The sequence below is a fragment of the Morone saxatilis genome, unplaced genomic scaffold (genome assembly GCF_004916995.1).
Source record: "Morone saxatilis isolate NCDOM2014 unplaced genomic scaffold, NCSU_SB_2.0 Contig8, whole genome shotgun sequence".
Taxonomy (NCBI): domain Eukaryota; kingdom Metazoa; phylum Chordata; class Actinopteri; family Moronidae; genus Morone; species Morone saxatilis.
Window position 1 is genome coordinate 22,863,920 of NW_023340257.1, and position 15,909 is coordinate 22,879,828.

The 15,909-nt window shown below is 38.0% G+C and overlaps 2 protein-coding genes across 6 annotated transcripts in view; one reads left to right on the forward strand and one right to left on the reverse strand.

Moving 5' to 3' along the window:
* Window positions 1–5,391, reverse strand: part of cep126 (centrosomal protein 126) — a 10,372-nt gene extending 4,981 nt beyond the window's left edge. Inside the window, exons 1-5 of the mRNA XM_035679546.1 lie at window positions 5,060–5,391; window positions 4,672–4,791; window positions 2,685–2,830; window positions 2,471–2,582; window positions 2,108–2,279 (exon numbers count right to left, since the gene is read on the reverse strand). Of these exons, the coding sequence (XP_035535439.1) occupies window positions 2,108–2,279; window positions 2,471–2,582; window positions 2,685–2,830; window positions 4,672–4,791; window positions 5,060–5,094 (585 nt within the window). The 5' untranslated portion in view covers window positions 5,095–5,391. The remainder of the gene's footprint in view (window positions 1–2,107; window positions 2,280–2,470; window positions 2,583–2,684; window positions 2,831–4,671; window positions 4,792–5,059) is intronic.
* A 4,490-nt stretch (window positions 5,392–9,881) lies between these two features.
* On the forward strand, window positions 9,882–15,385 carry trpc6b (transient receptor potential cation channel, subfamily C, member 6b). Of its 5 annotated transcripts, none has more exons than XM_035680546.1 (11): window positions 9,882–10,610; window positions 10,728–10,913; window positions 11,105–11,269; window positions 11,952–12,168; window positions 12,681–12,908; window positions 13,287–13,551; window positions 13,712–13,907; window positions 14,242–14,495; window positions 14,674–14,725; window positions 15,032–15,107; window positions 15,195–15,385. In XM_035680546.1, the coding sequence occupies exons 1-11, from the start codon at window positions 9,882–9,884 to the stop codon at window positions 15,356–15,358; spliced, it is 2,532 nt and encodes an 843-aa protein (XP_035536439.1). In that variant the 3' UTR covers window positions 15,359–15,385. The 5 variants fall into 5 exon arrangements, with proteins under 5 accessions (XP_035536439.1, XP_035536440.1, XP_035536442.1 ...); XM_035680547.1 differs by lacking the exon at window positions 14,674–14,725 and adding an exon at window positions 14,558–14,596 and having other exon boundaries at window positions 14,242–14,448; window positions 14,972–15,107; XM_035680549.1 differs by having other exon boundaries at window positions 14,242–14,448; window positions 14,669–14,725.
* The last annotated feature ends 524 nt before the right edge of the window (window positions 15,386–15,909 follow it).

Sequence of the window (15,909 nt, forward strand, 5' to 3'; positions counted from 1 at the left end):
TGATTTACATTTTTTACACATTTTCAGGGGGGGAAATTAAGATGTTTGTGTTCGAGAGAGATAGGGAAAAGGTGCTTTGTGATTATTTCTCAAAGGTGATAAAAACTGTCACTATATCTGTGTTTTGCCTCTTTATACTTCTGTACAAAATTAATTTTCAGTGGGGGCAGGCATACCTAAACTGTGCAAAACAATTCAAGCTCATGATGAAAATTCTATCAGCCAAAACACAAAAGCACTTAAAATTGCTTATGTAGGTGTTTTGTGCATTTGCTGGGATTTAGTTCAAGTATAAGCAAATTGTTACTGTAAAAGGGTCAACCTAGGTAAATATACCTAGAAAACCACCCTGGTCAATAGCAGGATTCAGAAGGTGCACTAAAAGGTTCACTTTATGCCAACTGAGGTAGCATAGCAGTGACAAGAGTCTAGTTTCACTGGAAAATGTTTGAAGTGGCACCTGAAAATGGAATGTAAACATATCTGCTTCTGCATCATCCCACGGTGAATCATAAATGAGTAAGTACACTTGCATAATTTTGACATATATATGCACAAGGTTGGGTGTTGAATTTCCTCATCTTTTATTTTTCTTGTTTTGTTTTTAGAAAATAGTTAGACCCACACTAAGAAGCGTCTGCCCTGAGCTGTCTCTGTCATTGATGGAGGCAGAAAATAATGTAACAAATGACATTTGTGAAACAGCTATTCACACGCACATTTCACCACAGGGTGCTGCAGTTTGTGGCAGCCAAGAAGGTCAGAGGGATCCTGGTACAGAAAAGAAGCTCATGTCACACTGCCGCCCCCTGGGGGTCTACTTGTGTAGGACAAGCATTTGAACTGCCTGATATCCTAATCACAATAAAAATAAACAAGCTTGCTAATGCTACATGGTAATATGTTCATGTTGGTTAAGCTAATCAATAATAATATTTCACAACAGTTTTTACTCTCAAATATGTAAATGTATAAAATATATTAAAGTTAGCCCAGATTCAATATATCATCCTGTAGTGGGAACATGTGGTGTAATTATGAAGTTTCTATCAAAATATGGGTATAATAATAGAAAACAACTGGATAGATAGAAGGACGACAATAATCAATATTTTTATAGTAACAATGTATCAGATGACAATGAGAAAACAATGTGACAAGTCACTCATAGTGATACAGAGAGTCTGAATCTGCAGCTTCCCTCGGGTTCACAGAGCTTTACAGCCAGTTTCATTGTTTAGTTGTCCATCCTGCAACTTTGCTGTTTTGGTTTGCTCTCAATGTACATTTTCAGACAGCTGTTGGCTCTAAAAACCCACTGTACACTACCTGTTGGTGAACATAGTGGAGCATTTAGCAGCTAAAGATACACTAATTTCCCTTAAACACAACTCCAAACGAGCGATAATGTAGCTCATAACTGCTGGATGTGCAAATAAGTAGTGTATCGGTCAACCGATATGGGTTTTCCACTGGCCGATGCCGATGTTTAGAAAGCAAGGCTGCCAATATATAATGCCAATATCAAAATAAAGAAAAAATAATGTATAGTAAATGTTTACAACAGGATTCATGACAGAGCACAGCACTCAGTTAGTGTGACTATATCTATATACTGTAGTGTCTGCATGCTACTCACAGACAGATACAGCTCGCTGAACAGTTTTTAAAACTGAAACCCAGAAAATTAGGTGTCAGCCCAAGATTTAATTTCAGCTACTTCCACAACTTGTCTTGCCTTGTATTTTAGTTCTAATAAACTCCTCTCTCTCATCAGACCATGTTACAGTTTAAGACAGAAACAGTCACACTTCTCTCCAAAAAGCTCCTCCGCTCTCATCCTTAACTTCTGGACATTTTCTAAACTTTAAGAAGACAAAATCAATCAGCACAGACTTACAATGCTGGGCACTCTGTTGACATACAGTATTAATGGGGTGTGTATATGTGAGACAAAACAGCATCGCACAACATAAAGCACCCCTATACAACAAGGGGGAGGGATGAAATGACATAAAAAAACTTTTTGGAACAACATTTTTTTCTTTGTGAGAATGCAGCCACAACATTTTCATCCGTGCACATTCCAGTGAAACATTGAACATACCCGTGGACTGTGATCCCGTTGGTTCTCTTGTGTCTTTTCGGTTTGTTGACTATTCTTGAAGCAAGTCATGCTCTGCTCCTGAAGCAGTTTAGTGTAGGCCTCCACAGCAGAGAGCGCTTGGCGGTGGGCGGATTTAGAAACTGTGGGAGGCTTAGGAGAGGGAGTGCAGCTCCTTTAAGAGAAAACAGATAAATATATATATATATAAATGAAATATATGACTAACTTAAATAAAATCTAGAATTATGAATGTAAATATCACCAAAATGTGAGAACAGTATACAGTTTTAATCAATCAGCAGTGACTATGTTTAGCACACAGGACACATGAGAATGACGTAATTATTAATTTGACTTTTTTACCTGCTAATGTTAGAGTTGCTGGACAAGAAAGAGGACTGCCGGGCGTATGGACTCAAGGTGCCTTGAATGTGACTGAGTGCATCTTCAATGTTTGGGACATTTCTTCTAAAAGCTAAAACACCATAGAGGAGAACATGCAAACAAACTGAAATGTGTCAAGACGTTGTGCATTATTTCTCAGTTCTGAGGCACATATGTAGGATTCATCACTAACATTGTCTGTATCTCTGAGAAGGAGGTAGGTGGGCTCTTTGGAAGCGCTCAGTTGCATCCTGTACTCGCTGTCTGCGTTGCTGTAGGATGTTCTGTCTCAGCCGTTGCTCCTGCACGTCCCACTGCTTCCGTCTTTCCTCCAGAGTCCTGAGCCATAAAAAAGAGCAGAGTGTGAACCTGAGGTACATTTTAACTGATTAAATGTAGACCATGTTTTAGATACAGAAACCCGAGTCCGTTCCTTGAGATATGTTTTCAACATAGTCATTAATAAATTAAAGCTACCACTCACTACTGGGTTCACAGAGGATGCCAATAATAACATCAGCAGGGTCAAAAAGTTCAGCATTAATATTTAATTTCTTTTATTAGGTTAAAATAGTAGATTAATCAATGTCAACAAGAGCAGAGTACATTTTAAACAGTGTTGAGAACCAGAACGAAAAGTAGCTCAAGCTTTTAGTTAACACATATCTGTTCTATTTAAAATAAACAGAATATGTATTATCTTATATTTATTATATAATATCTTAATTATAAATGCGTCTTAATAGAGCTGCAAAGTTTGGAAATACTTTTCAGAATAATAAGGCAAACACAATCACGCACCATGAAGAGGTGTTACATTCCTTCTTATAATTTAAATATGCAAACTTGTAGATGCCTTGGTTACATTAGAGCTGCATGATTATTCGATTAGTTGTAAATGATTAAATTAATCGCTAATTATTTTGATATTTGATTTAAAAAAGTTTAAAAACGTATATATATAAATATATATATAGTCCTTTATGACAGTAAACTGTACATCTTTGGGTTGTAGGCAGAACAAGACATTTCAGGACGCCACTTTGGGCTTTGAGAAACAGCAGTCAAAATTTCTTCCCCATTTTCTGACATTCTGACCGAACAATTAATCTGTTAATCGATAAGTGATTGACAGATTGATCCATAATGAAAATAATCATTAGCCCTAGTTTACATTTGCATGAAAGGAAGCAAACAAATACAGGTAAGACTTTCCAATCTAAATGTTTTTGTTGGCATGGTGCATGAATTAATATTTAATTTAATGTTCAAATTGAATTTCTGCTGATCTGATACGATTAAAAATTATATAGGATTTGTATAAAAGCAATAATGTAATATTTAAGTTACCAGCATCAGTGTGCTGATATATACAAAATTATATTGCATTTAATATTGATTTATAAACCCTGATAGTCTGTAAAAGTTTGACCAGTTTATAAAGTTTTCATTAACGACACAGTTGTCTGTTTCCATTTCATGTAATGTTAAAGGGATAGCTTATTCACCTCCTTTAATTTGTCCTTCCTTTATAAGAACATACATTAGTTTAAGTGTATTTTAGTGTTTTATGTGTTAAGCTGTTAACTTATATCACGTTTAAGGAATCATAATCACCTGCACCTGCCAAAATCTGCCTCTGACATTACACAATAAATCTGACCTCCACCTACAGCTCTGCTTGCATCAACCTACTTTTTCAAGATCTCAGTTTTCAAAACAGGAACACTCACATTTAGCCTCTGCTGATAACTATGGAAACACACATTTAGAAGGTTATTAATATCTGTATTCGGATTTGAGGCTAATATGGTGCTGAACCTTGCAGCTTAGTCGTCAGAGAGGTGACGCTTCGGTTACTACCCTGGCTCACAGTCACCCTCTGGGCCAACAGATCTATTTCCAGGTCTAGACTGCAAAATCCTGTCAACACCATCCATCCCTCAAAGGTGCTAAGCCGAGGACAGAACCATAAGCCGTCTGTCCAGGAGGCGCCTACTGTACAACAGCAAAGCAGCCTCTGCTTGCAGGAAGAAATGGAAGGTGTTGCTTTTAAATACACAAAGGAGGCAGGTTTGGGCTGCAGGATGAAGACAGTAGTTCGACCTGAGAGGACACATATTATTAGTGTTATTATAAAACCAACATTGAATGATTATTAGACACTAGTTTGTACTGACTTCCTTCGACGGTTGGTTTCCAGGGAGAACTTGCGAGCTCGGGCTCTGCATAACTTCTGCTCTTCAACCAGAAGCTGTCTCTCATCTTCGAGGCCTCCATCTGCTCCCAACCTGGAATTTCTGGAAGTGAGCAGCTAAGGAGAGCAGTGTTTTGTGGCAGTGTGTGTAGTAATGTCACATAAAATGTTAACCTCTGACTTGAGTAAATAAAAAAAAAAAATGATTAACCTTTCTCATTCATTATAAAGGCTGGTCATACACAGGTTTGTCATCATACTTATTCAGTGTCAGGGGTTTATTGAACAGCTTCTCTACACTTGCTTTTGACGCAGATGTGGACGTGTGATACGCACTCCACGGGATAAATAACTTTACGTTTATAGGATACGAGTGGTAGAAGAAGCTGTCTTGGAAAACTTCCATCCTCCGAGGCTGCTGGTCCTCGCTGACACCGGGCAGACATACAGGTGCAGCTCCCAGCGAGGCTGCTAACGTTAGCCGCTAACTTGTTGGGTCCTTTTTCGCTAACGTCAGCCGAACGCCGTTTAAACTCATTCAACCATTTTCAGAGCGGAGATAAACCTGCAGAGGAAATGTGCGGATCCACATCGCAGCAGCGTCTCCCGAAGAATGACAGGCTCGCTGGTCCTTTATAAAAAGTGAGAAATAACGCGGCTAAGTTGTCACTTTTTCTAGCTGTTTCACCCGAGTCTGTCTGTGTACAGTCCCTCCATCATAGCAACCGAGGACGCAGTTCCTTGACAACGGAGATCGGGGTGGTTGTACCCGCCATGTCCAGCAGAGGGCTCAGGGCTCGATACAGGCATGCAGCCTTCAGGGACACCTGGTAGTGTCGTAATACTTACTACTCTCAACAACAGAGTATGGCTGAAAGCAAAGAGCTAAATAAAACACGACCAAAATAAATTGTTTTAGAGAGAGAATAGAAGAATAGAGGATGGATACAGAGTTATGCTATTATGTTCGGAATATATAGGCTAATACTATAGTATAGTTTTAATATTATGATTAAGTAAAGATTAGGAAAGGGATGCTTTTGACATTTAGGGTTAGGGTTAGGGCTAATACAGTATTTATATATATTATATATTTTCGTCATGAAATATTGTATAAAGTTTTTGTTGGGTGACCAATGACGACGAACATATCTATGTTGATATTATATCTGCCCTCTTACATGTAAATCGGCATATAAAGACATACAATGCACTGCATGTCTATAAATGTATATAACATATAAAATAAATCTATGTAACATAAGTCAAATCTGAAAGATTTACAGCTTAAACACATTAACAGCTTGACCTTTAGCTACATGTAGGCCAACCTTAACACAATTTATATCTTCATTTTAAACAGTTTACATTCTCATAATTGTTTTTGCATAGCTTATATACTCTTGGATGATGCCTCTCGTGAAATATAAAGGTGTGTTGTTATTACCTGGTACATTTGATGGCACCATGAGTTAAGAGGATTTATGAAAATCTGCTTTTTCTAGATTGTTTATACTCCCCTATGAACAGGGTCCACTGCATCAAATCTATTTTCAGTGTGTCATACACCATACTGAGTATTAGTGGTCCTATTGCCTGCAGCCTGCACACTGACAATTACACATAGTTCTTAAGAAAATAATCCCTTAGCCTTCTGCCTCAGTTTATGGCACAACCAGTTAGGTCAATGCAGTACTGCTGTGTTTAAATCCTCTATTAGTTTGACAAAGTACTTTAATATCTCGCTTTTTGGACTTACCGGCCACAGTTATGGAAAATAAAGGAAATTAAACTGAGGTATAAACAGTTAAATCAGGACCCAAAACAGGACCAAAATGTATTCAACAAATGCATAAATCCCATGTTATAAAACACACCTTAAAACCTGCTAGAAAACCGCCCAGTAGGCGTGCAGAGGCAGCACCGTCAGCAGAGAGCCAAGGTGGGAGGCAGGGTGAGAGTCAGTCTGACAGGTGGTCAAGAACATGAGGGAGTATATGAGTTGCTGCTGGTCGCCTTTGGACGTTTTGTGTCGTAACGACGTGATGAAATGAAAGTAAAGTAATTTGGGACATCAGTCTTCTGTAAGGTGAGTGGACCATTCGGTTAGACTTTTATAATATTGCTTTGAAACATATAATACAATTATTTTCACAACAGTTGTGAAATGTCTGTGTTTGGTAGACTTCTAAGGAAAAAAGCTCCAGGCCCATGATATTCCCAAAAGGATCAACAGTATGAGACTAGTAAGATACTCTCATAGGCTGATCTCACCCTGCAGTATCCCATGTTTCGAATGGGATGCCTCTCCTTGTCATGTATACACTGATGTCTTCTTCTCTACAGGTTGATGGAGGAGATGTAGTATTTTTTTTAAATTACTATAAATGTTGAGTGTTTATATTACCTGCACATGCACAGAGCTCACCTGACATTCACTGCAGAAGTATCTTATCTATCATACAGAGCATCATTTAAGTAGTGATGTTACTGTAAGTTTTCAATCATGCCACTGCAGAACACTTTCTGTCACTTTCTGTCATGATAACAGCAGCAGAACAAAAAACAGCAAGGCATTCTTAGAAATCCAGGCCGGTAAATCCACATGGAGATGCTACCTATCACCAAAATTGAGTTTTTATATGTCATATTCATGATCATACTAATTTAAATATGATTTTTAGACCTTCTCTGGCTGAACATCATGACACAATTTTCATTTATCTTGTCTCAGCTGATGTCTTAGATGAAATTTCAAAGATGAATTTGTTGAATTCAGTCTGTATTAAAGCAAATTCTGTATGTACTGCATGTGCTAATCAGGTAATGTAAAATCTCATTAACACAAATTATGATTGAATGAACGGACGTTGTCATCGTCTGTCATCATTTTGTCCTGAAGCAATTAGCTCCTGAGATAACCACGTTATTCAAATGTAATTACTGAACAGAAAGTAGATTTGCTCATTTGGCAATGACACAAAACATGATTAGTATTAAAAATAGTCACTGTCATATGGTAGTATAGTCACAGTCTAATGAATGGAGTTAACATCATACTTCAACCACTGGAATAACTATCAAATACTTGATGACATTCTCAATAATATAATATTTCAGAAATGCAAAATAAATTTGTGCAACTATGAGGCAGAGGCTGAGTGGATGGACAGTGCCAGGCCATGAAATGAAGGAGAGCAGATGATGAGTCTGTGGGTGGTGTCACACATGTAGTGAGAGTTATAATTCATCTGAGACCAGCTGTCCATTGCACATCGTTGTCCATTCACTTCTTAAGTCAATACTGTGTCATTCTAAAGGCCATAGATGGGTCTGATGTTAATTTACCTAAGCAAGTAGACTACTTGTCTTAAAGCAAGACAATCATTTTTTTCCGGTATCATAAACAAAAATTAAGAAAAATTGCATGCATCCGATTTTCTGCAGTAGAGACACAATCCTCCTGAATTTCATTTAGCTGACAGGTGTGATGAATTTTCGTACTCTCTTTTAAAAGTAGAAAGGAGAGTTGATGGTATCAGATTTGACACAAGCTCAAACCTGAGCCAAACTACCACCTATCAGCTAAGACCACAAGGCAACCATTCCTAATGTCAGAGTTCATTCCCATCAACAAAGACACCTTGCTCTCTTGACAGCTTGTCCACTTAAAAAAATATAAAAAATGTTTTTATCTCCATAGAAATGGAAGTTCTTAACATTACTACTATCTGGCACCTTTCCTTCAGCCTTGAAAACTAAACCCTTTTAAAAATGTTTAACCTAGATACCACTACCTATCTCAAATATATCCGTTTCAGGAAAAATTAAAGCCTGTTTTTAATCTGCTAACACACTTTTTAACTTTAAATTACTGTTTTGATGCATTTTAATCAAGTATTCATGCCTATCACATCACAGAGACAACTCCTATCAAGGTTTAAAATTATGTTCATTTTAATAGTGATTTAGGCAGGACATCAGTTTTAGTGCTTTTATATCTCATTGCAGCCTATGATACTGTCAGTCACAATATTCTTTTACACAGACTGGAAAAGCAGTTTTTTCTGGAAGTATTTTAAAATGGCTGAGATCCTATTCAGAGGGCAGGGATATTATGTTGTCACTATTTGGAACCCTAACTCAAAGCACATGCCCTTGACATGTGGTGTCCCATAAGGATCCATTCTCAACCCCCTTCTGTTTAACTTGTACATGCTCCCACTTGGCCCCATTCTTCAGAACAACAATGTTGCTTATCACAGTTATGCCAGTGACACCCACATTTACCTCACTCTGTCACCAAACAACTGCAGTCCTATTAATTCACTATGCAAATGCCTTGAGCAAATGAATAATTGGATGTCTGAAAATTTTCCTGAAATTTAATTCAGACAAAACAGAGGTAATTTTATTTGGCTGCAAAGATGAAAGGCTAAAGGCTACTGCTCACCTGAAGGACAATGCACTACAAACTAAAGAGCAAGTTAGGAACCTTGGTGTTTTAATCGACTCTGACCTAGGTTTTAACAGCCACGGGGAAAAGCAAAAACAAAATCAGCATTTTATCATCTTAAAAATATAGTTAGGAACCTCATGAAAAGACTCATGAAGACTTGGAAAAGCTGATTGATGTTTTTATCTCTAGTAAAATTAATTACTGCAGTGGACTTCCTAAAAAGACCCTCAGGCACCTGCAATTCATTCAAAATGCAGCTACACAAGTTCTGACAACCCACATCACACCAGTTCTTAAATCTCTGCACTGGTTGCAAGTAGGATACATAATTTATTTGAAAGTTGTTTTACTTATTTATAAATCTATGCGTGGAGTCAGCCCTAAATACATAAGCTTTATATAGCTTATTATATATTATATAGCTATATAACCCTGCAGACCTCTTAGAGCCCTCTGGAGTGGACTGCTAGTGGTGACAAGGGTAAAATCAAAACCGGCAGAAGCAGCTTTTAGTCATTATGCAGCACAGCGCTGAAATGTTTTTAAAACCCAGGGGCTTGTTGTTATTGTGGTTTTACTATATCTATTTATTTATTTTAAATTATTTAAATTATGCTTTTTAGTTTTTAAGCGAGTTGTTTAATTTTGAATTTTGTTGAGTTTTACTGACTAAAATATGTTTACCTGTGTTTAGGTTGAGCAATGAAGGGAGAGCCATGATGTTGCGGCAGGTCATGGCCAAACCCCGGAGACAAGCTCTAAGGGGAGCTGGTTACCTGTCTCATGCTCAATCCACCTCCTGCCTTTCCCTCACAGAGGAACTCTTCTTAGATGCTGCAGAATATGGCAACATTCCTGAAGTGAGACGGATGATAGAGGAGCTGCAAGACCTCAATGTCAACTGCGTAAACTACATGGGCCAGAATGCACTGCAGCTGGCAGTTGCCAATGAGCATTTAGAGGTGACTAAGCTCCTTCTTAGGAAGAAAGACCTCGCTAGAATAGGAGATGCTTTGCTGTTAGCCATCAGTAAAGGCTACATCCGTATAGTGGAGGCCATACTGACCCATCAGGCCTTTGCAGACGGTCAGAGGCTTACTAACAGTCCCGGCCAGGCAGAGACACACGATGACTTCTTTGCCTATGATGAGGATGGCACACGTTTCTCTCACGACATCACTCCCATCATCCTGGCTTCCCAGTGTCTTGAATATGAAATAGTGCACATACTTCTTATGAAGGGGGCCCGCATAGAGCGACCTCATGACTACTTCTGCCAGTGCACGGCCTGCAGTGAGCAGCAGAGGCATGACTCATTTAGTCATTCACAGTCCCGCATCAATGCGTATAAAGGTCTGGCCAGTCCAGCCTATCTGTCCCTCTCCAATGAAGACCCTGTGATGGCGGCTCTGGACCTGGGCAACGAGCTTGCTGTTCTGGCAAACATTGAAAAGGAGTTCAAGGTAAAGTATTTTAGTTAAATGTACAATTGTCAGACAATAGCTCAACGTCATGTTCATTAGTAATTCATAAAAGTATAAGAATAAGCTGCTATAGATTTTTGCCTTTGTCTGTTGCAGAATGATTACAAGAAACTGTCCATGCAGTGTAAAGACTTTGTGGTCGGACTTCTGGATTTGTGTCGAAACACAGAGGAAGTGAAGGCCGTCTTAAATGGGGACATTGATTCATGTCAAAGCTCTGAAACCTTTGGCAGACAGAACCTTATCAGGTTAAAACTTGCAATAAAATATGAAGTTAAAAAGGTAAGCATATGAGAAAAACACTTACATTTTTAGGATTAGAATTGATGCACTTGTTTTCATCTTTAATCTTGTGTTTTTCTTGCATTCAAATATTATAATAATAATATAATATACTCTCCCTCTCTCTCTCTCACACACACACACACACACACAACACACACAGCACACTTCACAACCTCCTAATGGAGCAGTTTGTGGCACATCCAAACTGCCAACAGCAACTCCTCTCCATCTGGTACGAGAACTTGCCTGGACTGCGTCAGCAAACCACAGCAATTAAAATCCTTCTTGTCCTTGGTATAGCTGTTTGGTTGCCTGTGCTGGCCTTTATGTCCTGGATAGCACCATCAAGTAAGGTTAGTTACCGAGAAGTCATTATTTTAACTTAATAATTAATCAAATATTCTTCATTCATTGTCTTGACTTTTAGGAAACATTTTAACACTTTTAACAGAGATAAAATGACAGTGATTGTAATAATACTGTGTGTCAGGTCTGTGGGTTTGTCAGCTTATTGTGGAGCCTTTCTGCTCCCAAGTGACCAAACTAGGTGAAAATCAGCTTTAAATGTCCAGTTTGTAACATTTAGGATCTATTGGCAGAAATTGAATATAATAATCATAGGTATAATCACCTTAAAAAGATTATTATGTTTTTGTTACGTTAGCAAGATTTTTATCTACAGTACAGAGGGGCTGGGTTGCCATGTTTCTACCCAGAACGGACAAATCTGGCTATAGATAGATAAGGCTTTTTCCTGGCCACTGTAGTTTCTCCTGCGGTCTTGGAAGGGGAGGGTGAAACCATAGAGGTGCAATCTGTAACAACACTGCTAACGTAATATTAGAAAAATGATTCTTCTTCTGGTTCAGTTAACATTGATAAGTATGTGTTTCAACATGCTGTTGTCTACTGCTATATCGAAGGAAGTTTAGTGTTTTGGCCTAAAGTTTGGACCAATCTCTTTCTGCTTGCAAAGATGTTATTCTGTCAGAGACTGTACCCATACAATAATGTTAAACTTTGTTCTGTTTGCAGTTAGGGAAACTCATGTGTGGACCTTTCCTGAAGTTTGTGGCCCATGCAGCTTCCTTTATGATATTTCTTTGCCTACTGGTCCTGAACGCGGCAGACAGGTTTGGGGGAACATCGCTGCTGCCTAACATGACCATCCACGATCACCCCTCACAACTGTTTCGTATGAAGACTACCCCCTTCACCTGGATGGAGATTCTCATCATATCCTGGGTCATAGGTCATGAGTATTATCATACAACACCCCTACATCCCTTCTACATCCCTTGTACACAATCACAACTAGCATCTATCCTTTCATTATGTTAATTTATCCCTCCGACACTTGTCGACTTCTCATAGTTTAAGTCATGCTCCCACACTTTTACAATTACATCACTCATACACGTGCATGCAGGGTCAAGGATATTATAAGTCGTTAAGGGGTTATAAATCCCTAAACATCTATCATGCTACAAAATTGCCCGCATATATTATGTATTCTTACCACATGTACCATAATAAATCAGACCGGTAATGACTTTCCAAAGACTGAAAAGTCAAGGTGACACCTTTACTTAGCTCTACAGGGGAGAGTTTGGAGCCATACAGTATTAGTAAATCCTATGTGATTTGACTATCAATTCAAGCCTTATTTATCATGTTTATACATTTTAAAATCATATTATTATTTCATTTGAGAGAGAAGCAGTGTGACTGTCAACCAAATGTGTGATTTTTTTTTCCCCACAGGGAAGATATGGGAAGAATGTAAAGATATTTGGTCGCAGGACATCCGGGAATACATCTCAGAACCCTGGAATCTTCTTGACTTTAGTATATTGGCCATTTTTATGACCTCTTTCATTGCCAGATTAATGGCCTTCTGGCATGCATATTCTGCCCAGTGTTATGTTGACAAGTACTATACTGATCTGTTCAACACAACCTTGCCATTTGAGATTCAGTATTTCCAGCTGGGTAAGTGAGAACTTAAGAATCCAAGTGTTGTAAGTAGTAATTTTTCGAAAAACGTATGAAATTGAAACCATAATTTTTGTTATTAAATTAAATTAATTAATTAATAATTAAAGAGAATCTCTGACTTAAATCTACACTGGATGTTGATTTTTATCTTTTTTTGGCTATTTAAAGACTTTTTTTCTCCTCAATAATTTTGAGACCTAGGACAGGAAATCTATCAAAACAAAGCAATCCAGAGTCCTTTTTGACTACTACATTTGCTTATCTAAATAACCATGCTAAGTTTAGTTCCTTGTATGAGTTCTATACACAGGTAGTGATCTAAATGAAGTTAAATATTACTGAATGAAAACTGTCAAATGTGTCTATTTTCAGCTCGAATCAACTGGATGCCCTCAGACCCGCAACTTATTTCTGAAGGCCTCTATGCAGTTGCAGTTGTGCTGAGTTTCTCTCGCATTGCATACATTCTGCCTGCAAATGAGAGCTTTGGGCCTCTACAGATCTCTCTGGGAAGAACAGTAAAAGATATCTTTAAGTTCATGGTGATTTTCATAACAGTTTTTGTGGCTTTCATGGTGGGGATGTTCAATCTGTACTCATACTACCTCGGAGCCAAGCACAATGATGCCTTTACAACGTGAGTGCCAGTAGACTGTTGCAATAACACAGTTTGGCTGAAAAAGCTTGTAAAATATTTTCCATTTGTGCCTTAGGTTACAATCTGTTTTGATTTTGTAGAAGACTGATGTATTAGTTGTACTACACTAACTTTTATTCCCATCTCTCTGTTCCTCCAGGCTCGAAGAGAGTTTTAAAACATTATTTTGGGCCATCTTTGGCTTGTCAGAAGTGAAATCAGTGGTCATTAACATCGACCATAAGTTCATTGAGAATACTGGCTATGTTTTGTACGGGGTGTACAACATCATCATGGTGATAGTCTTGCTGAATATGCTCATTGCCATGTTCAACAGCTCCTTCCAAGAAATTGAGGTACGTCCTAACCATCCACATTTCTGAATTAATATTCATTTTTGTTTTGATAATGACAGAGATAATTACCATTTTGTAAGATTGTAAGATTACAGCAGTTTTATAATAGTTTAATTTGAAAATAAATTCAATACATGATATGCTTTACGGCTGATGTATGCCAAAGTTATGTATTTGGTTTAAACAGTAATACTGCAGATTTATTGAAGAGATGTAGATAAGCAGGTGGAAGCTGCACACATTATTAACTTCACTGACAACTGACAAACTGTTGCTCATTAAATGTTTCCCCTGGCTTTTCCCCCTCCTTACCTTTTTCTCCCTGTTGGTGCAGGATGATGCTGACGTTGAGTGGAAGTTTGCCAGAGCTAAGCTTTGGTTCTCTTACTTTGAGCATGGTGTCACACTGCCTGTGCCATTCAACCTTGTACCCAGCCCTATGTCTGTCGTTTCCCTCTTGCTGGCGATAAAGGAATTTCTCTGGCATGTACCTCAAGGCAAAAGCAAAGAAAATTCAAATGATGAGATGGAACTTAACAAGGTGAGGCATCAGCTGCCGACGCAAATTATATTTCATGTAAACAAGAGGTTAGAGACATTTATAATACTTCTGATGAGGTTTACCTGTGTTCTCTGATACTGGTCTACAGGGCCCTCTTGTGTCACATTTACAAGTTGCAGGTGTAAGTGTGTCCCTTTAAAGCATGTTTTAAAATAAATATTAACAGTGCTTCTTCTCTTTCTGTTGTTTCTAATCTAAGTTGAGGCAACAAGAAGATCTGAGTGTGGAAACATCGCTTTGTCCAACCCGTCACCAGGTAAAGCAGTTTTCATTTCTTAAAGCTAATTAATTCACCTGCTAATAACTAAGCTGTTGAGTTTCCTGTGTTGCAACTCTAAAATGTTGAGAACCACCAATCTAGACACTTTAAGTTACTCAAAAGGAGACTAAAGTACATGTGAAGCACTAATATAATGTGTCAGTCAAAACCATACACTATATAATCAAATATGCTCACAAAAACAAGTTGGCTTCTGCTCTTATTTTTCAGTAACTAACTCAGATTTTTTCAGAACAATTAGCTCATCAGTTTAAGACTAAAATATCCTATTCTTTATTACAGAAGATAATGAACCGCCTCATCAAAAGATACATCTTAAAAGCACAGAGAGATAAAGACAACGATGAAGTGAATGAAGGTGAGTTTAGCAGGTCTTCTGGATAAAGTGCTTTTCATGTTTGGATCACTGAATTACTAACCTCATTTGATGCTCTTTGTACCACAGGTGAACTTAAAGAGATCAAACAGGACATCTCCAGTCTCCGCTATGAGCTGCTGGAAAGGGGGAAACACGACATGGAGACACTGGCAAAGCTCATCAGGCAGCTGGGAAAAGTAATGGATGTTCAGCAGAAAGAAGAGCTGGTTCCTAAAGAATGTAACTATTAGAGTTGTATTTACTGTACTCTTCTCATTAATGAGGCATTCAGTCGGGGTCAAAGGGCCCTTAGGCACAGAACCTGCACGCATTTTTGGGCATAAAAATTATCATTTATATTCTGTATTTTAAATATAAAATAGATTGATTGATTTTTTTCTCCTTAGTGTAGATGTATCACTTTTGGAGGAGAATTAATTACATTATCTTTGTCCCAGTCCCTGTATGTGTACAGTTAATCACATGGTGGCACTGACTTTTTTGTTGTTGCACAGGCTGTTACACTAACATGCACTACTGACTGCGAACATATGATGGTGCTGCCTGTTACCAGCTGTTTAGGTTTTGATTTAGAGGTGATTTTTCTTTCTGAAATAGAAAAGCAGTTCAGATAAAATTAAGCATATGTTTATATGTATCAGTGGTATGCGGACATAACTTAAAAATAAATGAAAGCTTGTTGGTAATAACTGTCCTCAGACCTTTCCTGAAATCTCAAGTTATGAGATTTTCTGTAACCTTTACATTTTCATACAAGACATTAACTTTTAATTTTTTTAAT